This window comes from Halichoerus grypus, chromosome 8, assembly GCF_964656455.1.
Source record: "Halichoerus grypus chromosome 8, mHalGry1.hap1.1, whole genome shotgun sequence".
In the NCBI taxonomy this organism is placed as follows: domain Eukaryota; kingdom Metazoa; phylum Chordata; class Mammalia; order Carnivora; family Phocidae; genus Halichoerus; species Halichoerus grypus.
In genome coordinates this window covers 117,600,232-117,627,154 of record NC_135719.1, presented here as the reverse complement: position 1 = coordinate 117,627,154, position 26,923 = coordinate 117,600,232, and the positions used below count along the sequence as shown (strand labels likewise).

At 37.5% G+C, this 26,923-nt stretch overlaps 1 protein-coding gene across 8 annotated transcripts in view; it reads right to left on the bottom strand.

Moving 5' to 3' along the window:
* Nucleotides 1–26,923, bottom strand: part of FUT8 (fucosyltransferase 8) — a 324,832-nt gene that overhangs the window by 19,566 nt on the left and 278,343 nt on the right. For all 8 annotated transcript variants that reach the window (XM_036120194.2, XM_036120190.2, XM_036120191.2 and 5 more), the window contains 2 exons: nucleotides 16,275–16,521; nucleotides 4,716–4,892 (listed from right to left, as the gene is read on the bottom strand). In XM_036120194.2, the coding sequence (XP_035976087.1) occupies nucleotides 4,716–4,892; nucleotides 16,275–16,521 (424 nt within the window). The remainder of the gene's footprint in view (nucleotides 1–4,715; nucleotides 4,893–16,274; nucleotides 16,522–26,923) is intronic.

Sequence of the window (26,923 nt, the reverse complement as noted above, 5' to 3'; positions counted from 1 at the left end):
AGGACTTCAGCAATTTCTATCTTTTTTTACCTGATTAACTTCATGACTTTTATTATCATTGGACATATAATATATATTGACTGTTATTTACTGCCTGTATCCATTCCCCACCTTCATCATCCCTAAGTGGAATGTAAGCTCTTTATAAAGAGGCATTTCATCTGCTTTGTTCACTGTATTATTCTTAGTACTTAGAAGAGAATCTGGAATAAAGGATTGATAAATATTTGTTGAGAGGGCAATAGTTCCTATTTGTAAACCCTGAACCATCAGAAGTCCGTTTACATGTCTGTCTCCCACACAGTATTCCCCAAAGGTTGGGACTAGACTTTATTTTTCTTTGCTTCACAGCACCTAGTACCCCACACAATGCTGTGTGAGTAAATACATGAGTAAGTGAGTGCTACCTACGTCTGGGACTTTTTCCTAATCCCCTAAAAGCTGCTTCAGATTCTCTTCATTTCACAGCCACCAAGGAGCTTTTTCTCATTGCCTCTAATAATGACTGTGACAGCCAAGTCTCTGAGCACTGTTTCAGACTGGTATTCAGTGTTCCGATCCATTTGGCCTCATTATTTTTGACATTTTGCCCTCTTCAGCCCCAAATCAGGGAGACAAAGGAAATGTCACATTTGTTTTAAAAAGAAAACAACCAAAAAGACTTTTAATGTGATTCTTGTGAAGCTGCATACCCAGGCATGGGGCAGAAACCGCAACAAATAAATATGAAAAGGCTGGAGGATAGAGGACCGAGGGAATCGTTAAAACACACCAGTACAGGTTTTATCCTCGAATAGACTAACTCTGTCAGCATGGTTTGGGTGCCCAGTGAAAAGAAAAGAGTGATCCTTTTGCTGAGATGTGACACTAACATTAATGCCCTTCCTAACTTAAAGACCCCTCCCTGGAATCAAACCAAAGAACACCTAAGTTCCTCAGGCCTTATCTGAGACTGCTTGATGAAGGATACGGAGTTTGGAAAAAACAAACAGAAACAAAGTAAATAATGGAAAAGGGAGATTTTGCATCTCCAATAAAAAGTATGGAAATTTCTACACAAACATGCTTCTTTCTTGTCTTCTGACCACAAGTACATCAGCAGAGGCATTACTTTTACTGGTCCTGGTATACAACTCCTACAGTACATTCATCTAACTATACTTCAATAACTTGTTACATGTATATGCCTACCAGCCGGATACTCCTTGAAATAAGGAGCCACATATTATATTCTATTTCTCTTTGTATTTCTAGTGTCCTGTAACTGTGTCTAGCATATTACATTTCAATAAAATAGTGAAAAAAATCACCACCCTTTATTGCTGAGTCTTCATTTCACAAGGCAACCAAACCCTTTACAAAAACTTTTAAATACATTTTTCTTGCCTCTATTCATTTAAACGGAACTAATTTTAGGAGGGCTCATCCAGCATTTTTGATAAAGAGCACACTAAATATGTAAATATTTATTCTGGGAGATTTTTAAAGACTTGTTTCTTCTCCTGTTTCACCCCTGTCCTCAATCTCCACGTCTCAGACTACAATATTGGATTGACAGCTTTAACAGTTTTTATTTCTTTGCCAATGATTCTGTGATTTAAGCACTCTAACAGTGAATTACCTAAGAGAGGTATCTCCACATTAGCAATGGGCTGCCACAGTCAGTGCAGGTGCCAAAATCTCAGGGACAAACTCAGTCTTAACCGAGAGAAACTTGAGGTGTAATACCAAGCAGCAAAGCATTAACTGCTCATTTTCACACAGAAATCACATATATAAAGTTAATCTTGACTGCTTTTTACAAAAGATAAGCTACCCAGAAAATGGATTCTTCCCTGACTGTGTGAATTCTATGCATCATTTAATTCTTCAGCTCTTCACCCTCTTGAAGCACAGAAGTCTCATAATCACCCTGGACACTATACACCTTGATGAGAGATTAATTCATGTTTTTGGTCTCCTAAAACTTAAATGGCAGAGGTTTTATGGTTTGCTTAGGTATCAAAACTAATCCTGACAGGTCTAAACCAGAGTTGATTCAGAGTAGAAAAACATCTAAGTAAAATAATGAAGGAGAGAAACAGCATTTAAGTTCCTGAGAAAATTTTCAAAATGACTCATAAAATTGGGGTGCCTGGATGTGCAGTCGGTTAAGCATCCGACTCTTGATTTTGGCTCAGGTCATAATCTGTGTGTGAGTGCAGAGCCTGCTTGAGATTCTCTCTTCCTCTCCCTCTGCCCCTCCTGCTTGTGCTTTCTCTCTCTAAAATAAATAAATAAATCTTTAAAAAAATGACTCAGAAAATTAAAATTAAAGGCTTTCCAGAGGGGGGAAAAAAGTGCATAAAATGCTGCTGCTATGTTTATAACAGAATATGAAAAAAAACCCTGCCTCCTGGACTACCATGGGGAGAGGAGTTACTAGCTGCTGACCACAAAAAGGAAATTCAAACTGTACTATTCCCTGCTGCCAACTGTACTATAAGGGTTGCTTGTTGTAAAAATATCATGCTGCACTATGGATCAAAGTTGTAAGATGTTCATATCCTTTTATCTAATATTTCCAAGTCCAAAAATCTAGCTTAAGGAAATAATGTGGACAATTTTAAGAATACATCATAGCATTATTTATAAGAGTAAAAAACTGGAAATAACCTAACTGTACAATATTAGGCAAATGAGCAAGCAAGCAACTGCACATCGATATAGGAGATATATAGTCATTAAAAGGTACATTTATGATGACTAAATTTTTAGGGACCTGAGAAAATGGATCCATTGCTGTATTAAGTAAAAAAGAATTCAAATTATTATATACAATATGATCAACTACTAAAATGGGTAACTATATAAATGACTAAAGGGAATAAGTCAACATTTAAGTAATTGTTGCCACTGAGTAATAGGATTGTGGGTAACATTTTTTCCTTGCCTGTATACTTACCAACTTCCATATCTTTTAATGAGCATGAATTATTTTGCTAATCAGGGAAATAAGAAAGACAGGAAAAAGCTTGTGATGCTTCAAGAACAAGTAAAAGAGTAGATAAAATTAATTTTATTATTTTTTCAACCAAGCTACAAATTTAGTCAGATATTTTAAAATGAAGGAGCATGGTGAACTATTTCTACTTTGTTTCTAATCGGTCTGGATATCAAACTGGAAAAGTATCTGTGAAGATTTTGTATTGTGTTTTGTGCCCAAATGTTCATTTAATCCCTAACTATAAGCATATAACTTGGCTTATGCTTGGCTGATGAATTTCATGGTCCTTTGTGTGTATGTGTGTGTGAGAGTGTGACAGTGTGAGAGAGAGAGTATTTGATAGAGGGAGACTTAAAAAAAACACGCAATTTATATCAGGTTAATTTGGATTCTTAGGAGGGAGAAATAGGATTTAAATTATTACCCAATGATTTGGATAAACACCCACATTACAGTCTTCACTTTAAATATGTTTTTCTTCCCAACTCCTATTTGTGACATAAAAAATGGACCAAGAAATAAATAAATAGTCAAATAGCTTAAATGATTAACAGCTAATGAAATGTTTCCAAACCGATGGGATTGAAATAAACATAATTCAATAACTACTGGGCACTTACTAGAGCTAGGTACTGGGTCTAACGTGCTTATAATCCAGTGAGGAAGACAGAGGTAAGCAAGTGCTAAACACTAAGTCAGGGGAGTGCACAGAGGAGGGACACTTAGGGATTCAGGGATGATTTCTGGAGTAAATGGTGTCTGAGCAGAACTGAGACTACAGATTCTTCTCCTTCATTTCCTACTTTCACACATTTAATACATCCTTTATTTGTTAATTGTAAATAAAGGCCAATTCTAGGTTAACCTAGATCCTGTGATAAATTCCCAATTAGGATCAGTGTGCTTTATGTATTTTCCAAACACCCTACATTAACTCTACAGCAGCACTACTCATATTGTCCTCCTACTAGATTAGGAATTCCTTGAAAGCAGAGTATCTTGCATATCATGGAATCCCCAGCACCTACCACGGTGCCTGAAATACAGGCATGTTCCATAAATGATGATTACTGTTCAATACATACTAGAAGCTCTTATTGTTCCACTTATAAAACTTGTCTTCTGATTCTTTACTTTTCTTTAATATAATTTCCAAGTTCCAGAAATTTCTTATGAGATGAAAACTTATATTTTACATATGTTTCAGTTGCCCACAATTGCTAGTGAAGATAGTGAATGCAAAAAGGTAAGCCCCTGGTGTGTTTTATTTCTAGCAGTTGGTTAGTGTTGTGGACTGAATGTGTGTGTCCCCCTAGAATTCCTGTTTGAGCTGTGACCCCCAATGTGATGGTATTTGGAGATGGGGCCTTTGGGAGATGATGAGGATTAAATAAGGGTATGAGAATGGGGTGCTCCTGACGGAATTAATGCCTTTACAGGAAGAGACACCAGAAAGTTTGCTCTCTCTCTTCCAAACACACAAAGAGGTCATGTGAGTACACAGCAGGATGGCAGTGGCCTACACACCAAGAGAGGAGACTTCAGAATGAAACATACACCTTGCTGGCACCTCAAATATGCTTTGATTATATTAACAGTCACACAAGTACACAGTTGTTTGAATTAAAAAACTGCCAATAATCAGTAGTAATATTATAACAAGAATCACAAGTCATGGGAATTAAGGATTCCTTTCAATTGAAAAGAATCCCAGTCTCATTTAACTCACTTTGTTTTTGCCTCCTTTAATAAAGAAGGGTCGTCCGTGGCCAAATATACTCTTCTTTTATCCACTTGCATTCTTCGAGCAAGAAGCTGAAAATGTTCTTCAACATGTACCATGTATTCCTCAATGGGATGGAAGGCTGCTTCTGTTCCCACTTTGTCTGTGCGTCTGACATGGACTCTGGGGGGCAGAAGGAGAAAGATTCTGCTGATAGGGTATTCAACTTTATACCGTTATTCATGGTGGCGTCATAGACATTTTAAACGAATTTTTCTTTCATTTTGCCGTTAGAAAAAAATATTAAAAAGTTCAAACAAATATATTCTAAATATATTTGTATGTTAACACAATACAAGGAGAATTAAAAAATAAGCTTTTGAAGAATGCTTTCTTGTAAGGTAATTGGCATATCCAAGAATAACGGTAAAATAAATGGAAGATTCCAGAGTTATACTCCATATAGGGAGCAAAATACCAACAAGCCTTCCATAAAAACTGGATATAACTTTTTAAGATTTTTGACAACAAATGATACCAAGATTCACAGTTGTTATTACAGAATATTGAATATATTTTTTGCAACATTTTGATGCCAACTTTTCTTTTTCTTCATGATACCCTGTATAGCTACTGTAACTGCCAGCTTGTAGAATTGAAAGTTGTCTGAGGAAAACACAGACCTGCACGGATTCTTCCTATAGCACAATCAAGGCAGGCAAACCTTTTAAGAATTCTTACTATTTTAAGTTCATGGAGACGTTCCAGCCCTTTGTTGTATGCATAATGAATTTCCTTTTGCTGTTTTTCACTCTGTCAAACACAAGCAGATATTGATCTCATCTGTCCTATTTTAAAAAAAGCTCTAAAACTGTAAAATTGGGGACAAAGATTTACATTGTCCTGCACTGAATATGTGCTGACTTCCACAGTACTCTCCTCCCATCTTAGTGCTTTCAAAGTAACTGTAGTGAAAATAATAATGGTCAGAGTTTATTTTCATAAATTAAAACTCTCCTTAAATTTGCCCTTCCTGCATCCCCCCTACCAAATTACTAAAACACTATTCATGTATGGGAAAAAGAAAAAGGTAGATTTGTTTCCCCTTAGGTCACAGTATATGGGCAGGCCTTAGGTCAAGCCGAAGGCCAGCTTTTCATTATGAATCTGGAGAGAGGGTCTATTTTCACTGTAGTTAATCTGGTATCTCTGCAGGTATTCTTTCCTTTGCATTCCAGACTATAGTTACAGATGTGAATACCATCGTATGAACACCTATTCTATCATCTTTTTCTTCCCACATCCTTTTTTTTTTTTTCAATATGCATGTTTTATTTGAATGCTATAGGACCAAATAGGGAGCTGTTTTTCCTATTCATTATTTTCTGATGTTTTTTTTTTAATTTTTTATTGTTATGTTAATCACCATATATTACATCATTAGTTTTTGATGTAGTGTTCCATGATTCATTGTTTGTGCATAATACCCAGTGCTCCATGCAGAAGTTGCCCTCTTTAATACCTATCACCAGGCTAATCCATCCTCCCACCCCCCTCCCCTCTAGAACCCTCAGTTTGTTTTTCAGAGTCCATCGTCTCTCATAGTTCGTCTCCCCCTCCGATTTCCCCCCTTCATTCTTCCCCTCCTGCTATCTTCTTTTTTTTTTCTTAACATATATTGCATTATTTGTTTCAGAGGTACAGATCTGCGATTCAACAGTCTTGGACAATTCACAGCGTTCACCATAGCACATACCCTCCCCAGTGTCTATCACCCAGCCACCCCATCCCTCCCACCCCACCCCCCACTCCAGCAACCCTCAGTTTGTTTCCTGAGATTAAGAATTCCTCATATCAGTGAGGTCATATGATACATGTCTTTCTCTGATTGACTTATTTTGCTCAGCATAACACCCTCCAGTTCCATCCACGTCGTTGCAAATGGCAAGATCTCATTCCTTTTGATGGCTGCATAATATTCCATTGTATATATATATATATATACCACCTCTTCTTTATCCATTCATCTGTTGATGGACATCTTGGCTCTTTCCATAGTTTGGCTATTGTGGACATTGCTGCTATAAACATCAGGGTGCACGTACCCCTTCGGATCCCTACATTTGTATCTTTGGGGTAAATACCCAGTAGTGCAATTGCTGGATCGTATGGTAGCTCTATTTTCAACATTTTGAAGAACCTCCATACTGTTTTCCAGAGTGGTTGCACCAGCTTGCCTTCCCACCAACGGTGTAGGAGGGTTCCCCTTTCTCTGCATCCCCGCAAAACATCTGTCGTTTCCTGACTTGTTAATTTTAGCCATTCTGACTGGTGTGAGGTGGTATCTCATTGAGGTTTTGATTTGGATTTCCCTGATGCCGAGCGATGTTGAGCACTTTTTCATGTGTCTGTTGACCATTTGGATGTCTTCTTTGCAGAAATGTCTGTTCATGTCTTCTGCCCATTTCTTGATTGGATTCTTTGTTCTTTGGGTGTTGAGTTTGATGAGTTCTTTATAGATTTTGGATACTAGCCCTTTATCTGATATGTCATTTGCAAATATCTCCTCCCATTCTGTCAGTTGTCTTTTGGTTTTGTTGACTGTTCCCTTTGCTGTGCAAAAGCTTTTTATCTTGATGAAGTCCCAATAGTTCATTTTTGCCCTTGCTTCCCTTGCCTTTGGCGATGTTTCTAGGAACAAGTTGCTGTGGCTGAGGTCGAAGATGTTGCTGCCTGTGTTCTCCTTTAGGATTTTGATGGACTCCTGTCTCACATTTAGGTCTTTCAACCATTTGGAGTCTATTTTTGTGTGTGGTGTAAGGAAATGGTCCAGTTTCATTCTTCTGCATGTGGCTGTCCAATTTTCCCAACACCATCTGTTGAAGAGACTGTCTTTTTTCCATTGGACATTCTTTCCTGCTTTGTCAAAGATTAGTTGACCATAGAGTTGAGGGTCCATTTCTGGGCTCTCTATTCTGTTCCACTGATCTATGTGTCTGTTTTTGTGCCAGTACCATACTGTCTTGATGATGACAGCTTTGTAATAGAGCTGGAAGTCCGGAATTGTGATGCCACCAGCTTTGCTTTTCTTTTTCAACATTCCTCTGGCTATTTGGGGTCTTTTCTGGTTCCATACAAATTTTAGGATTCTTTGTTCCATTTCTTTGAAAAAAAGTGGATGGTATTTTGATGGGGATTGCATTGGATGTGTAGATTGCTCTAGGTAGCATTGACATCTTCACAATATTTGTTCTTCCAATCCATGAGCATGGAACGTTTTTCCATTTCTTTGTGCCTTCCTCAATTTCTTTCATGAGTATTTTATAGTTTTCTGAGTACAGATCCTTTGCCTCTTTGGTTAGATTTATTCCTAGGTATCTTATGGTTTTGGGTGCAACTGTAAATGGAATCGACTCCTTAATTTCTCTTTCTTCTGTCTTGTTGTTGGTGTATAGGAATGCCACTGAGTTCTGTGCATTGATTTTATATCCTGCCACTTGACTGAATTCCTGTATGAGTTCTAGCAGTTTTGGGGTAGAGTCTTTTGGGTTTTCCACATAAAGTATCATATCATCTGCAAAGAGTGAGAGTTTGACTTCTTCTTTGCCGATTTGGATGCCTTTTATTTCTTTTTGTTGTCTGATTGCTGTGGTTAGAACTTCTAGTACTATGTTGAATAGCAGTGGTGATAGTGGACATCCCTGCTGCATTCCTGACCTTAGGGGGAAAGCTCTCAGTTTTTCCATATTGAGAATGATATTCACTGTAGGTTTTTCATAGATGGCTTTTATGATATTGAGGTATGTACCCTCTATCCCTATACTCTGAAGAGTTTTGATCAAGTACGGATGCTGTACTTTGTCAAATGCTTTTTCTGCATCTATTGAGAGGATCACATGATTCTTGTTCTTTCTTTTGTTAATGTATTGTATCATGTTGATTGATTTGCGGATGTTGAACCAACCTTGCAGCCCAGGGATAAATCCCACTTGGTTGTGGTGAATAATCCTTTTAATGTACTGTTGTACCCTATTGACTAGTATTTTGGTGAGAATTTTTGCATCCACGTTCATCAAGGATATTGGTCTGTAATTCTCCTTTTTGATGGGGTCTTTGTCTGGTTTGGGGATCAAGGTGATGGTGGCCTCATAAAATGAGTTTGGAAGTTTTCCTTCCATTTCTATTTTTTGGAACAGTTTCAGAAGAATATGTATTAATTCTTCTTTAAATGTTTGGTAGAATTCCCCTGGGAAGCCATCTGGCCCTGGGCTTTTGTTTGTTGGGAGATTTTTGATGACTGCTTCTATTTCCTTAGTGGTTACAGGTCTGTTCAGGTTTTCTATTTCTTCCTGGTTCAGTTTTGGTAGTTGATACATCTCTAAGAATGCATCCATTTCTTCCAGGTTATCTAATTTGCGGGCATAGAGTTGCTCATAATATGTTCTTATAATTGTATTTCTTTGGTGTTGGTTGTGATCTGTCCTCTTTCATTAATGATTTTGTTGATTTGGGTCACTTCTCTTTTCTTTTTGATAAGTCTGGCCAGGGGTTTATCAATCTTGTTAATTCTTTCAAAGAACCAGCTCCTAGTTTCGTTGATCTGTTCTACTGTTCTTTTAGTTTCTCTTTCATTGATTTCTGCTCTGATCTTTATTGTTTGTTTTCTCCTGCTGGGTTTAGGCTTTATTTGCTGTTCTTTCTCCAGCTCCTTTAGGTGTAGGGTTAGCTTGTGTTGAGACCTTTCTTATTTCTTAAGAAAGGCTAGTATTGCTATGTACTTTCCTCTTAGGACTGCCTTTGCTGCATCCCAAAGATTTTGAATAGTTGTGTTTTCATTTTCATTGGTTTCCATGAATTTTTTAAATTCTTCTTTAATTTCCTGGTTGACCCATTCATTCTTTAGTAGGATGCTCTTTAGCCTCCATGTATTTGAGTTCTTTCTGACTTTCCTCTTGTGATTGAGTTCTAGTTTCAAAGCATTGTGGTCTGAAAATAGGCAGGGAATGATCTCAATCTTTTGGTACTGGTTGAGACCTGATTTATGACCTAGGATGTGATTGATTCTGGAGAATGTTCCATGGGCACTAGAGAAGAATGTGTATTCTGTTGCTTTGGGAGGGAATGTTCTGAATATGTCTGTGAAGTCCATTTGGTCCAGTGTGTCATTTAAAGTCTTTATTTCCTTGTTGATCTTTTGCTTAGATGATCTGTCCATTTCAGTGAAGGGACTGTTACACTCCCCCACTATTACTGTATTATTGTCAATGTGTTTCTTTGCTTTTGTTATTAATTGCCTTATATAATTGGCTGCTCCCATGTTAGGGGCATAGATATTTACAGTTGTTAGATCTTCTTGTTGGATAGACCCTTTAAGTAGGATATAGTGTCCTTCCTCATCTCTTATTACAGTCTTTGGTTTAAAATCTAATTTGTCTGATCTAAGGATTGCCACCCCAGCTTTCTTTTGGTGTCCATTAGCATGGTAAATGGTTTTCCACCCCCTCACTTTCAGTCTGGGGGTGTCTTTGGGTCTAAAATGAGTCTCTTGCAGACAGCATATCAATGGGTCTTGTTTTTTAACCCAATCTGATAGCCCGTGTCTTTTGATTGGGGCATTTAGCCCATGTACATTCAGGGTAACTATTGAAAGATATGAATTTAGTGCCATTGTATTGCCTGTAAGGTGACTGTTACTGTATATTGTCTGTGTTCCTTTCTAGTCTATGTTGCTTTTAGGCTCTCTCTTTGCTTAGAGGACCCCTTTCAATATTTCTTGTAGGGCTGGTTTCGTGTTTGCAAATTACTTTAGTTTTTGTTTGTCCTGGAAGCTTTTTATCTCTCCTTCTATTTTCAATGACAGCCTAGCTGGATATAGTATTCTTGGCTGCATATTTTTCTCATTTAGTGCTCTGAATATATCATGCCAGTCCTTTCTGGCCTGCCAGGTCTCTGTGGATAGGTCTGTTGCCAATCTAATGTTTCTACCATTGTAGGTTACATATCTCTTGTCCCAAGCTGCTTTCAAGATTTTCTCTTTGTCTCTGAGACTCGTAAGTTTTACTATTAGATGTTGGGGTGTTGACCTATGTTTATTGATTTTGAGAGGGGTTCTCTGTGCTTCCTGGGTTTGATGCCTGTTTCCTTCCCCAAATTAGGGAAGTTCTCTGCTATAATTTGCTCCAATATACCTTCTGCCCCTCTCTCTCTTTCTTCTTCTTCTGGGATCCCAATTATTCTAATGTTGTTTTGTCTTATGGTATCGCTTATCTCTCAAATTCTGCCCTCGTGAACCAGTAGTTGTTTCTCTCTCTTTTTCTCAGCTTCTTTATTTTCCATCATTTGGTCTTCTATATCACTGATTCTCTCTTCTGCCTCATTTATCCTAGCAGTTAGTGCCCCCATTTTTTATTGCACCTCATTAATAGCCTTTTTGATTTCGACTTGGTTAGATTTTAGTTCTTTTATTTCTCCAGAAAGGGTTTCTCTAATAACTTCCATGCTTTTTTCAAGCCTAGCTAGTATCTTTAAAGTGATGATTCTGAACTCTAGACCCGACATCGTACTAATGTCCGAATTGAGTAGGTCCCTGGCAGTCGGTACTACCTCTTGTTCTTTTTGTTGAGGTGATTTTTTCCATCTTGTCATTTTGTCCAGAGGAGAATAGGTGAATGAGAGAACAAAATGCTAACAGGGTAACAACGTCCCCAGAAAATATACTCTAAACAAATCAGAAAAGACCTGAAACCAGGGGGAAAGAAAGGGAAAGAAAGAAAAGAGAAAAAGAAAAAAAAAAAAGAAAAGAAAAAGAAAAAGATAAAAACAAACAAAAACAGAACAAAACAAAAAAAAAACAGAATATGATCAAACATGATCAGGCTGGTGCATAGATCAGTGCCACACACTAGATTTTGGGTGTATTTTGGTCTGTTAGAAGAAAGTGCCTCCCAAAATTTTAAAGAAAGAAAAACTTACATATGTACAAAAATAAGGGTTGATATGATGAAGGGATGGAATATGACTGTAAAGATGAAAATTACAAAAAATTTTATAAAAGGAATTGATAAGAAGTTGTTTGAAAAGAGAAAGAAGAGGATTTAAAAAAAAAAAGGAAAAAAAAGGGAGAGAATGTGATCAGGCAGGAGACTAGAACAAAGCCATACACTAGAGATTTAGGGTATATTTAGGGTATATTTTGTTAGAAGAAACTGTATCTCAAAATTTTAAAGAGAGAACTTATATATATATGCCAAAAATAAGGGTAACTATTATGAAGGGATAGAATATGACTCTAAAAATGAAAAATAAAAATGTTTTTTAAAAAAGGGATTGATAAGACGTTGGTTGAAAAAGGGAAAAAGAAAAATTAAAAAAAAAAAAGACGGTTAAAAAAAAAAATTAACTCTGAAAGACTAAACAATCATGGTAAAAAAGCCATGGATTCTATGTGCATTATTCCCCTAGCGCTGGAGTTCTGCCGTTCTCATTGATTGGTAAACTTGGTCTTGGCTGGCTGTTCTCGCTGATCTTCTGGGGGAGGGGCCTGTTGCTGTGGTTCCCAAATGTCTTTGCTGGAGGTGGAATTGCCCCACCCTTGCCTGGTCTGGGCTGAGTAATCTGCTCGGGTTTGCTCTCGGGAGCTTTTGTCCCCTGCAAGCTTTCTGTACAGCTTTGGAGGCTGAGAGTGAAAATGGCGGCCTTGAATCTCTGCCCCGGAGGAGCCGAGAACTTGGGGCCCCGCTCCTCAGTGAGACCCCAGAGAAAAGCAGTCAATCACTCCCGTCTCCCAGTCTCCGGCCGGACTCCGGACTCACCCGGCCTGTGACCAAGCGTTTCTATCTCTGGCACCCAACTCGGTGTGGTGTCTCCAAACCCAGCAGATCCCTGCGGTGCGCTCCCACACCGCTCCTCCCGGGGGAGGAAGGGGAGTCTCCCCGGATCTGTTGCTTGTTGGGTCCCTCCTGGAAGAGCGGTGGCCCAACAGTGCCAGGGATCACAGTTTATGGCAACCCCGAGCTGAGAGCCCACGCCTCGGCTCCATCTCTGCAGCCGGCTTCCCTGCTCCGATACCTGGGAGCTCTGCTGCACTCAGGGACCCCCGGTCTTTCTGTGACCCCGAGGATCCTGAAACCACACTGTCCCACGAGGGTTCCACCCCGTTTAGCCACTGGAGTGATGTCCCTCAGCGGAGTCAACTTCTAAAAGTTCCGATTTTGTGCTCCGCTGCTCTATCACTTGCCAGAAGCGGCAGTTGGAGGCCCCCTCCCCCGCCGTCCATCCTCCCGAATATCACCTCGGATTCACTTCTCCGCACGTCCTACCTTCCAGAAAGTGGTCGCTTTTCTGTTGAGAGAGTTGTTGCTATTCTTTTCTTCGATCTCCTGTTGAGTTCGTAGGTGTTCAGAATGGTTTGATCCCTATCCAGCTGAATTCCTGGGACCAGACGAAATCCAGGTCTCCTACTCCTCCGCCATCTTGCCCCGCCCCCCCTTCCCACATCCTTCTTAATCACTGCTTCTGTCATGAAATTGGAATTGTTCACTGTGCTCCATAGAGATGAAGTGGGATAGAAAGAACAATTCCACTGAATTTCAATGAAAAGCTTCATGAGAAGAAGCACTATTTGTTACTCATAATTTCACCATGTACTTTCTTTAGCTCTAGCATTTAAAATAGGGATCAGGGGTGCCTGGGTGGCTCAGGTCATGATCCCAGGGTCCTTGTCGAGTCTGCTTTCCCTCTCCCTCTGCCCTTCCCTCCCCGCTCATGCAGTCTCTCTCAAATAAATAGAATCTTTAAAAATAAATAAAATGGGGATCAGTAACTTCTATACATATGAAGACTAAGACAAGGGAAGATGTGGGGTGGGACATATGAAAATGAAAATGAAAATAAAAACAAATAAGAGCTGTAATAACAGAGGAAGAATCAAAGCAAGAGGAGCATCTGAGGTAGTGGCAGAGTACTACTCATCAATTTTCTCAATTCTCCAAGTACTCCTGAAATTAGGCCTGAATCAAGAATTTGAGAGAGGAGCATGATGGTCTTTATGGAAGAATCAGGATATCAGGCCTGTGAAAGGTATTAGAAGTCATTTTAATTTAATGTAAGTCTTTCATCAGATAGTTAAGGAAACTGATGCTTCTGAAGACATTATCAGTGAAAAATATGAAGACATATAAAGAAAACATAAGGCAAAGGGAAGCTGGTTTCTCTCACATACATTTCAACCTAGTTGTCACCAAAGTAAAAGTTGTATACTTGCCTTTCACTACAGCTGCCCCTTCAACAACGTAGGTGTGAACGGTGTGGGTCCACTTGTACACAGACTTTTTATAGTATGGTACTGTAAATGTATTTTCTCTTCCTTATGATTTTCTAATAACACCTTCTTTTCTCTAGCTTACTTTATTGTAAGAATACAGTATATAATACATATAGCATAAAAAATAAGTGTTAATCGACTATTTATGTTATTGGTAAGGCTTCCAGCCAACAGAAGGCTATTTATTAGTAGTTAAGTTTTGGAGGAGTCAAAAGTTATACATGGATTTTCAACTGCATGGGGGGTGAGCAGTCCTAACCCTGCATTGTTCAATGGTCATCTGTATTAGATATCAAGCTCTTTCGGGGTGGGGAATCTGATTTTATTTATTTCCAACAGCACCAAATACAATGAATAAATGAATGAATGTTGGGTGGACACAAAAATCTAATTGTTTAGTAATATGTGAATAGAAACCTTAGATACCATCTAACTTAGTTTTTTCAGTTTTAAACAAGGAAAGAGTGGCAATCAATGAAGACCCAGAATGATCAAGTACATTACCCAAAGTCACATAATTTGTTAGTGGTAGAAGTTAGATGGTACCCCCAGATTCTTGAATTCTAGTGTCCTTCTCTTTCATTACAGCACACTACCTCAATGTACAAATAATTATCTGTGGTACTTCAATTTTCTATATTTGGCCAACTCTTAATATGATGGATGGTCCATGGACAATTAGGGTAGCTTTCTGGTCTGCAGGAAAGCTTCCAAGCAAAGTTAAGATGGTCTAAGTCCTGGTTTTGCCTTTATTAACTCTGGAACTTTGGGCAGAAATTTTCTTTCCTTTAATTTCCTTACCTGTGAAATGATTACCTCTGCCCACTTCACAGAACTGTGTTATAGGATCAATGAGATAATGTAGTTGAAGGTATTTTGGTAATTTAATTACTATACTGTTATCTTTCAAGATCCTGTTCAAACACTGAATCTATGAAGACTTTCCTGATCCAGACGGAAGTACAATTTCTTCTTCCCTGACCTCTCATAAATACCTCTCAGGGTATTTATCACATTCTACCCATATAATGTTAGCTGTGCATGTCTCTTTTCCAATAGACTATAATAAGCTAGAAGAAGCCATTAAGAAAAAAAAATCTCTGTCCCTCACAGTAGTAGGTATTCAATAAATGTTCTGCAAATAAGTGAATGAATCAACACATGTATTAATATTACTCAATAGCTGACTTTATTACAAACAGTATAAGCTACAGAATGCCACAGCCTAGCTTACAAGTTTATTTTCAGGAATTATTTTAGCATCAGTTTCTCTGAAAGGTAGTAATATTTTACAGTACTTTTTTTTCCCACTGAACTAAAATCTTTTTATCCTCCTTATCACATCATCACTTTTAGGGCAGGTATTACCTTCCCTATTTTACAAATGGAAAAATCAAAGCCCAATACCATTAATAAGTTACTTGGTCCAGAATTAGGAAAAAGCCAGGGATACTGGCCAGGTCACTTAAGTCTCAGTCCAGTATTCTTTCCATTAGGCAAAGAAAATTTTCCCAAGGTATGAAATCTGGCACTGGGACTCAGGAAAATTCCTCTTCCCATAACTTTTTTATGTATGTGTACAGGAGCACATACTTAGGAGCAAAGATGCTTCTTTGGATTCTTCTTGGTCATAGGATTTCCTGATACATCTCCCTGAACATAAGCATGAGACTCATTGCATATGTACATGATAATTCCCAAGTGGGCCAAGAGATAATTTTAAATAATAATTTTAACATTATCTTACACTATAAATAGTCCTCTTATTCTCAAAAATAGCTTCCAGGACAGAAAAGAAAACAGAACATCAAAAAATGCAAAATAATCACCAGTGGTAATTAATGACGCCTAAAAAAAGTACAATAGAAAAGCTATAAATGCGACAGCTTCATCTCATGGCCTTGTTAGGATAAGACAGGAGTCATGTATAACATCCAAAATACTCTCAATAAAATAAAATTTTGCTAGCTTCCCCAGGAGACAGGGTTTAATTCAGAAATATGGGTTTAATATATTTGTTGAATGAATAAATAAGTGAATGAAGGTAACAAAGTATATGACTCAGCTGTTCTAAGTGAACAAAGGAAAAATGATCTCCCTGTGACCTAAGGTAAACTGGAACATCTGTTTTTGGGTGGGGCTCTGCAAATTAAACTATGTATCATAAAGTTTACAGTATATTGTAAACTATACATATCTCTGCTACTACATATCACTTTATGAGGAATATATCAGATTCTTACCCAATAACTGGATGTTTGAAGCCAAGCTTCTTGGTAGCCTCTTCTATTTCCTTTTCCAGCCAAGGTTGTGGGCGGATCAAGTATTTGACAAACTGGGACACCCACCACACTGCAGGATCACCGTGGACTCGTACGAGCCGATCTGCAAGGTCTTCTGGTACCGCCAGGGGTAAATATGGTGGACGAGGATGAAGACTGTCTACAATGGGGAGCTCAACCACCTGAACATTTTTGTCCTTTACTTCACCTGCGAGAATATCAAAACGTATCATCACCATACTGCTTTCCTCATACAGTTACCATTTAAGAAGAACTACTCTGGATGCTTTCATCCTCAGAGCAACTCTAAAGCAGTATTATAACTCTCACTTTACAGAGGCAGTTAAGTCACTTGCCTAAGGTACTAGCACAGAAGTGACAGAGCTAAATTTCACATTTAGGTTGGTCTGCCTCTCAAGCCCATGGCGTTTTTTCTTTTTTTCCTGTCATAACATAGCTGCCATATCAACACCTCATACCCCAGATAAGGATGTATCCAGCACTCAAAGTATCTAATCAGAGAATAACCGTATTGCTAGTGAACACAGCCAGCGAGGCAAAGTTCTGTTTTTTTAATTGTTTGTGAACTAGACAATAAAGCGTTCTCAAAACTTCCAGATTGTCATTATAGCCAATGGCTTTTGCATTACTTTCATGACAGAGCAGAATGATACTAGAGATACCTAAAGATTATAATTATAAACCAAGCAGTTATATCTTTTAAAGAAAAAAAAACACAGATAATTCTAAAGTCTTCTTTTTTCTTGGCCAAATTATCTATTATATTTTCAATTATGATAATAATATAATCTATGTTGACTGTTTACCTGGATATTAATTTAAGGTTAGAACAGAGATTAGATACTAATTTTTGTAGATGATGATTAGTTTCAGAACCAACTTCTATATCATTAATGTTATTGCTGTTCTATCAATTTTATAAGGCAATGAGATGAACATCCCAAAATGGGATAAGCCAGTGACTTTAGAGTTTATGTATTGAAGACCACATAGTAATAACTAGAAGACACAAAGACATCAGGCACAGAAATTTCACAAATATAAAATGTACTGATTTAAATTTCAATAACAGAAAATATGAACCCGAACATACAAAATGACTCCACTTAAGATGTTGTCATTGTGCATAATGAATTAGAATCACAGTTTATCACTGGACCATTAAAAAAAGGATGCATTTGTAGAGAATAAACCTAGAATACATTTAAAATGTATTTACCAGAATGGAACACAGTCCTCAAATTGTTGTTTTTGTTTTTTTTTTTTTTGCATATATGCAAAATGTTTTAAGGTAAATTACATGACCTGGGAAAGTAATCACTCAAACCAACTGCATGATTATTAGAAAGTCAGTTGGCCTAGGGCGCCTGGGTGGCTCAGTTGGTTGGGCGACTGCCTTCGGCTCAGGTCATGATCCTGGAGTCCCTGGATCGAGTCCCGCATCGGGCTCCCTGCTCGGCAGGGAGTCTGCTTCTCCCTCTGACCCTCCACCCTCTCATGTGCTCTCTTTCTCTCTCTCTCTCAAATAAATGAATAAATAAAATCTTAAAAAAAAAAAAAAAAAAAAAAGAAAGTCAGTTGGCCTAACTAAAAATTAAAAATGTCTGGTTAATATTCTCTCTGATATGTAAGATTCATTTCAGTATTCTTAGAACAAAGCCCTTGAAACATGACATTTGTTGCACGAATAAATGGCAATAAAAAAATTTACCAGATTGCAGTTCATCTAGGGTGCCAGTTAAGAGGTGGGCACCAAAAAAAAAAAAAAAAAAAGGAAGAAAGAAAGAAAGAAAGGGGCGGGCACCTCTATCAGATGAGAAACTAATTAAGAGTGTATGGGGAAAGAGTGAGCTACATTTTAAATTAAGCTCTAATAATCTCCCTAAGGCAAAGGAAACTGGGGTGCTTTCTCTGATATGGACATGATAAGAGATGTAGTACATGAATGAGAGAGAAAAAAAGGAAGGGAAAACAGTTTTTTTATAAAAAAGAGAGAAAGAAAGGAAAAAATCTAGCCTCTCCTATATGACCATAAACAAAAGCAAAATTAATAGGGCTACCTTCCTTTTGTGATTTCTTCCTAACAAGGTTATTCTAAATGCTCTGTGTAACTAGCTCCCTCTTTCACTTATATAGAAGTATTACCCTTTCTGATTGCTCCAAGGCCTCAGCTTTCTTACAGCTAGTCCTATTGACAGCTTTCAGATATAAATGAAAACTATGCCTATACCTTCAAGACAGAGAATTCGGTTTATTTTTGTTGATTCTTTGTTCATTCATTCATTCAGTTCAAATATTTATTGAACGCTGCTATATTCCAAACACTGTATGAGGCAGAGTATACAATGATAACATGGTTCTTGCATTCCAAGATTTCTAGTTCAAAAACCTCTCCCAGAACTGCTTTCAGTGAAAGAAAAATAAACAAAATAAAACAAAATATCATCACCAAAAAACATGCTATCAAAAAGATATCAATACTCAACTGCCTAGTAAAATATTACAAATTTATCATTTTCATTTATATAAAAAATAAAAGTTTAGCTTCCTCAATAATAATATATTTCAAAATAAATGAAAATAACATAGTACATATGTTATGTAAGAAGGTTCCTTTTTTAACTTGGTTTACCACCTAACATTTTTTATTCCACTGGTCTACATATTCAAAAGAATTTGAATCTGGAACAGATCCTAGAGATAATTTTGTTCAGTGTTTTCTAAACTTTAGTCATTTATGTACGAACTTTATAATTTTTACCATATCTATGCACTATCTGTACTGTTTAATGTTTTAAAAATTCATTTTAAAACTTGCATGAATTTATTTTAAAGATGGCAACTAAGTAACTTCACTGAAAACAAAACCATATTATTAAATTCTATATAGATACTATTCCCTGTGAAGGGTTCTGAGCCCAAGCCAGATTTCTATTTAAAAAGATTATCAGCGACGTTAAAGGGGTATAACTGCTTTTTCCCTTACATCTCCTAGGAGTTTAAAACCAAATGAGAAACAGAGAAGAATAAAATGGCAATCAAAGTATCAGCTTGATTACTATAAGGATAAACTACAGAATGTGGTTCTTTATTTTGGATTTTTGGCCTTATGGGTTTCCTAATAGTTCCCACCCAGCCCTAGGCAGAGTTTGTCAACCATGGCCTACTACACAGGGGAGGAGGAGGAGCATGCCTTCTGAGAGGGGGCTGTACCATGAGAGAAGCCAGAAAGGGCTGTGCCTCACACGTTTGGTTCCTCCTCCTAAACTCACCAGTTGTATACTACTTTCCTTCCAAGTGGAAGGGAAATGGTAGACAGAAAGAAGCAAAAAAGCACTTCAGTACTTTCCCCTTGAAGGAATGGAATTCATTTCTCTTCTATAGAAACTCTTGAGGACTGTGATTCAACAGTGTTACACAATTCACAGTGCTCACCTTAGCACATACCCTCCCCAATGTCCATCACCCAGATACCCCATCCCTCCCACCCCCCACCACATATTGAATGGAGCACTGGGTGTTAAACGCAATGAATCATGGAACACTACATCAAAAACTAATGATGTACTGTATGGTGACTAACATAACATAATAAAATAAAATTAAAAAAAAAAAAAAACTCTTGAGGAATAGAGGATTCCCAGTACCTATTCCTACCCATCTCTACCCCCAAACAATTATCCAGTGTTAAAGAACTATTAAAGATATCTTGATATCAAATTGAGAATTTGCCTGACATAATTAGAAAGACTGAAAAAGAAGTAACTTTCTCAACTATGCGATTCAATGTTTATTTTAATCTTTTATCAGGAAATTGTCTGAAATTGTCTCATATGCCACTTAAATTAATCTCTAGTAATCTGTGGTAGGTTCAGAGTTTGGGAAACACAGATTTACTTAAACTCCCTCATTTTACAGAGGAAATAAACTAGAGAGGTTAAGTAAATTTTTCAAAGGTAATAAGGCTAATAAAGGGCCAGGATTAGACTCTATCTAGTGTTTACTGCATTACTTATATTACATTCTGCTTTCTGGAACCTATGTATTTCAAGCATTTAAGTATGTCCCCTTTTGATCAATCAAGAGTGCCCTGCCATTCTATTAAGACTTTATTTAGTGTTGAAAAAAAAAAAAAAAGTACCACTGCATCAACCTTCCAGCAAGAGAATGTTTTATATGTATAAGTCATACAAAAGTCAGCACTATGCATTTGGAAAGAATCAGAGCAAACTAGCCTAGGTATTACACAATTGACTGCCTACTTCAACTTGAACTGATATTGATATGGTCATTATTAATTATTTCAGACTCATTTTCAAGACTACCTCTTCCTGTTGCTAATTCTGTTTTGTAAGGTCATTCTCTTTGCTAAAGGCAGGGAGGACTCAATAGGCTTGTTAGTATACTTACAGCCCTCTGCCAGTAGCATAGTTAGCTCTTTGACAGGGAGGATCTCCACAGCTGCAGGCAAGTATCTCTAGAGAAGCCCTTTTCCCTGCTGCTCAATTCATAGCAACCCCATTTTTTAAAGCATTATTCTGTTATCATTCCATGTGCCATAAGACGGAGACACTAGCCCAGGAATTAGTCAATTAGAATTATTAATCATTAGTAGATTCAACAGAAAGGTCTTAACATCTACCATGAATGAATAGGTTCTGCTATGATGAAAAATGTTTCAAGGGCGGAAAAGATGTGGGGTCCCAGTCCATGAGATTTCTTCTGCATTTACTATCTTCTTTCTTCAGTTGCCACTCAGTGACTGTATCACTCTGACTTGTGAGAGAAACAGAACTTAAGAGGAGAAAATCTCCTGAAGACAGAATTCATATAGCCAGAATGGTCAAAATAAAGAGGTCTGGAATAGGGTTGCCAGTTGGGAAAAATCTCCAATAAAACATCACTATCTGCAACTTAAATTTCACTTGGGAGGAGGAGGGAATTATAAGCAACACTTTGGTAATTCTGAACCAAAAAAGCTATCTGCTTTCTGGTCTCAAGATTCCTAAGGAGATTTCCTTCAATATCCACATTATGTCGACTTCCCTCAAATAGGTACAGATGTGTAGAACGAGATTTTAATTCCCTAAGGGTTTCCTTGAATGGTTAGAGCTGGTAAATGCCATCATATCCAAGAGCCTTTCCAAAGAGTGTGCCCACTGCTGAGACTCACGGCCCTACATGAGGCTGGACCAAGGGAGAGACATCAAACAAATATGGTAAGGCAAATGCCTATTCACACAGCATCGTGACTACAGTGCATAGTGATTACAAGTATGGGCTTTGGAATGACAAAAACTCATGTTCAAATACTCTATCACGTAACAGTTGCGTGACTTTGGGTAAGTTATATTTAATTTCACCCCAGTTTCTTCATCTGGAAAATGGCATTGATAACAGCACCTTTTTCATCTGTAAAATGGGATTAATTATAGTATCTTATTCATCGAGTTATTTTAAGGATGAGATATTACATGGAGAAAGCTAAGCACAATGCCTGACACGTAGTAATTCTCAAAATATGTTAGTTCTTTACCCTGGGATCAATTCTGCTGAACAATTCTTAAGAAGCTAGCTAGAGTTTGGTCAAGGAAGAGATTATATGCCAAAACATCATATTCTTTGAAAAATAATCAAAGTTCCCAATTTCAGTGAGCCAAAGATATACTCCCAAAGGAGTACAGAAGATACACACCCCAAGTAAATCTTATTCATACTGTTTACCATAGGCAATAGAATAATGGGCAGCTTTTATCTTTTCAAAATAATCAACAAATGTTCATACTGAAGGGTAGTGACTCTGGCTATCCTATCATCACTAAATTGACTTGACCAAAATTCTGTTCTACACTGAAAGCATAGAATGACAGTAAGTTGTCTAAACTAGTAATATGTATTACAGCAAAGAATTTGTATGCTTAAATTAGATCTACAAAGACTTGCTGGACTTCTGGGATTTACATACTTTAACACTGTGTGGCCAAATATGACTGCTTAAATTCTTACTAAACTCTCTGAGACTTGGTATGGGAGGTACAAGTAAAAGGAGATCAAGACTGAAAGCCAACTAGCCGTGGTGAGACCTCTAGAGGCACTGGGGGATCTTTCTTGATTTTTACTTGGACACAGTAAGATGGGACATAAAAAAAAAGGTCACATAAATGTGTGAGGTCTATTCTTCAGGATTTTTAACAATGATGACATTAATATTTATATCTTCATTTAATGACTGAGCTCTGTTCTCATTTAAAATATGGAGGAAAGATACACTATTAAAAGTGAACAGCTGGGCTACTTTCCTTTTGTTTTTCAACCACTGCGGCTGATAGAGATTTCTTCTTGAACTTGAATGAGCAACTGTCGCCTGCCATAAGAATTCCATCACTGCTCTACTTAAGCAACAACTCAAAAGACTGTTATTACTGCCAGTTTGAAGCCTTCAACCAATTGAGTAAAAGTTCTAAATTCAATCATATGAAACAAAGTGCAGTGTTAGCAACATTCTTAAGAATTAGCATATCACACTATGGGAATGATTGTGCAGCATTCTTATGAGGTATTTTCTGCTTTTACTAGTACAGAAATGCCTTGCAAAAGCAACCAGACTCATGGTTCACCGACCTCAATGTTATTCTGACAGACTGGATATGGGACTAAAAGAACGGCTAATGGAAAATATGTAATATCTCAGTGAGTTACATAGTTCAGGGTAAGGCAGGCAGGACAGTGTCAAAAGAAAAAAGACCGAAGAGATTTTTTGCTTCATGCCACTGAACAGAAGGCTCCCTGCAGTCATTCTGCATGTTTCTGAAACAAATTTAGTCATTTAACTTTTATATACATATATGTTACTTTGCCAAGATTCCAGACAGTCCATAGACAGCTTGCTCATAAATGGGACAGTGTCAACAGTTTCTCTGATGACTCACATTGCATAGGCCCTATAACTCCATGTAGAGATTTGGAAGAGTGTTCTGGTTTTTGTTTTTTGGTTTTTTTTTTTAATAATTTAGTACTTTTCCCTAACTTAGAAACTCCTTCTAATCCAAGGGATCCCAAAGAATTTTAGAATAGCTTTTCTCATGGGGAAAAAACAAGAAAATAGAGGAATGAAAAGCAGCAGAAAGAAAGATAAGGCTTAATTTCTTGATATCAAATTATTAAAGAGCCAAACCCAAACTCTCTTTCCCCCATTCTCATTACAAAAAAAAAAAAAATCACAATTCCACTTTCGTATTCCTCTTACTCCTTCACCACAAGTCACTCTCCTTGAAAGAAATAGGAAGGAGGAAGGACCTTTTATCGCCTGAGGATTCCTGAAAGAGATGACTGAGTCTATTGGTGGCCACCAAGATCTCACAGGATAGAGCTGTCAGTTGGCATGCTGTGTTCCCTTTTGCTTTGGGGGAATTTTATAGCAGCCTTTGTGATTAGCACTTGGCTGGAGTTAAGAATATAAAGTTTCATGTTGGACTTACAGTTCCTTGTGATTTTTCTGCTAAATTATCATTCAAATGTTAAATCAGGAAGGCCTAATTTGAGTTTCCTGATAATAGGGTATAGGTCAATCCCAATACCCTAAAAACATAAGAATTATAACTCGAAATTCTGGCTACCCCATGAGAGAAGAAAATGAAAATATAGTCATGTTGGAAGAAGAAAATCCTAACAGTTAAGACTTTTGTGAGCTATGAGGAGAGAAGACAACCAAATCGAGTGCAGTATCACCATGCTAAAGCACTCCACAAATTGCTGACCAAACAAACATCTTGCCTACTAAACTAAGGATTGGGGTAGCAAATCTCCCTTGGTTTTTTTTGTTTTGTTTTGTTTTGTTTCAGGGGTACAGGTCTGTGATTCTCTCCCTCGTTGTGTATGCCAACCCAACCTATAAAGTACCAGCAGCTCCAAAAGTTGCCCTGCCACCATTTCCACCTTTAGCGTGCTGCCATCTCAGACTACAGAATCTGTCTTCTCTCCCAGCTGCCTCAGCTTCCAATGCGGAAGAAGAGATGGGGGACGGGGCACAGCGCTGTGTGTCACGCCGCAGCTCCTGTTGTCACTGCAGCCACCAGTCTGGTCCAAGTCAGCTGACCCTCCCCTTCTCTCCTTTTCTGGGTTGTGTTACGTCTCTAGAGTGAAGAGAGCTAACACTTTACAATCTATAGTTTCTGGTGGCATAGCTGAGGTAAATACTGTAAAGACATTACTCAAGGAGTGGCTATATTTTACTCTTTTTGGTTTAATTGGGGGAAGAGCAGGGGATATCCATACAGGAAGAGAAAGAACTCTGAGGCAAAAGGCATGAAACCTTAACTAACAGAGCATGGAAAGGGGCGGAAGGAGGAAGATAAAAGACAAATAGGGCAAGGAGATGTCTGAGATGGAGAGAAGTAGTCTTTTGCTTGTTACTGCTTACAAAAGACTATACTTTGTACAGATTTGATACTTCACACTATGGTTCCTATGACATTAATCATTTATACTTAAATCAGGGACAGCACCACCACAACCCTCTTGAGAACCTGGACCAGAATTTGCCAAGGAATACTTCTGTCACTCCCCTCCCACAGTTAGCTATGGTTTCTCATCATCTGCAACATATTTTTCAACCTGCAGAGAGTTATCTATCAATAGGCCCCAAAGTCTTACCTGTAAAATCTCTAAATCAGAAGCTACTATTTTACCATAATCATATCTTTATTCCAAATCATAAAGATTTTGGCAGGGATGAGGGTCCTGAGTCTGTTCTTTTCATATACTTTACTCCTCTTCAATGACCCATGCATGCTATAAGCCATTTCTAAAATAGCCCCTGCATCCATCGCCTCCCTGCCTCAGCTCCCTGTCAGCAACTTTAATTAAAGGCTGACACTTATTGAGCACCAACTACATGCCAGGTAATACACTAAATCTTTTCCATACATTATCCCAATTAATCCACGAAGTCTTTATGAGGTGAGTACTCTCTTATCCCCATTTTACAGATGAATTTAAGTAACTTGTTCAAGGTCACCCAGCTAGGAGTCAGAAACAGGAGTTGAACCCAGACATCCTTCTGACTCCAGAATTTGAAGTTTTATACCACCTTACTCCATTACCTTAAAGTTTCACAGAAAGCAGAATGACTCTATAAAGACTGTTGAATCACAGACCTGTACCTCTGAAACAAATAATACATTATATGTTAAAAAAAAAAAAAAAAAAGAAGATAGCAGGAAGGGGAGAATGAAGGGGGGAAAACAGAGGGGGAAACAAACCATGAGAGACTATGGACTCTGAGAAACAAACTGAGGGTTCCAGAGGGGAGAGGGGTGGGGGGATGGGTTAGCCTGGTGATGAGTATTAAAGAGGGCACGTACTGCATGGAGCAGTGGGTGTTATACGCAAACAATGAATCATGGAACACTACATCAAAAACTAATGATGTAAATGTATGGCGATTAACATAACATAAAAAAAAAAATGACTCTACATGGAATTTTTTAAAAAGGAGGGAGGGGTGGGGCTCCAGGTACGAGTAAGGTAACACCAATGGGTAAGGTCCACATCTCTCTCTACAGCAGGCACTAGATCAAGGAATTTAATATTAAGTAAAGGACATAAACTTCAAACACTGATCACATATACATACAAAGCAATTAGATTGTGGCTAAACAAAACAACTTAATTCACTGTCATTTTGGGTTCATACTGAGATCCCTGAAGAAACAAAAATAATGGCTAAAGACAGATTATCTCAAATTTAAATAATTTGTATGAAACAATTAGGGTGCTTCTGAGTCAACTTAAAGCTCATGGTTAAGAGTTAATAATACCTTCATAATTTGATTGTAAAGAGAATATGAATTAGCCAACCTATGACAGTCTTATTTCCTAATAATTATATAATAGCCCTTCCATGAAAGAGAAACAGCCTACTTCAGAACAAAGAATCTAAAAAGCAAAGTTATCATAAAGAGATTTATTAAACATGTAAACCACTCTCATCTACATACTTATTTTCAACTATTAAACATTAAAGCAAAAATATTTTGCAGTCTAAAATATGTGTTTTTAAAAAATATTTCCACCTTTAATTTCTTAAATGGTATATTAATAGATAAGTAAAAATGAACAAATTTCAATTTGCTCCTGAAGACCTTATAAATTGAAGTTTCTACTTCTGATGATATTATCCAAAATTCGGGATATAATAACAGATGCTATCCAAAATGAATCACAAAATAAATACAAATATTTTATATTTTCAGTAACAAATTTCAGCCTTATTATAATAATGAACTTTATTCATGTCAGTGGAATTTCTAAAAGATTAAAAAAGATCAGAGAAAGGACTTTAAGAGGTGATACAAAGTAATTTTTAAGTCAATTCAATAGATCATTTAGTTGAACATAAATGAAAGGGGACAATCATAACTGTGTTTATACACTAATAAATTCATTCAGTTAAACTACTACATCTCAAGAACAAAGAGAAATAATATTCAGAGGGATGGAGATCTTCCAAATGACAACAGGATGATTCTTGTCTATCCTAAAAGAGGAGAACTGAGAGTTATATGTTCCAAGCATATAAAATTATAGAA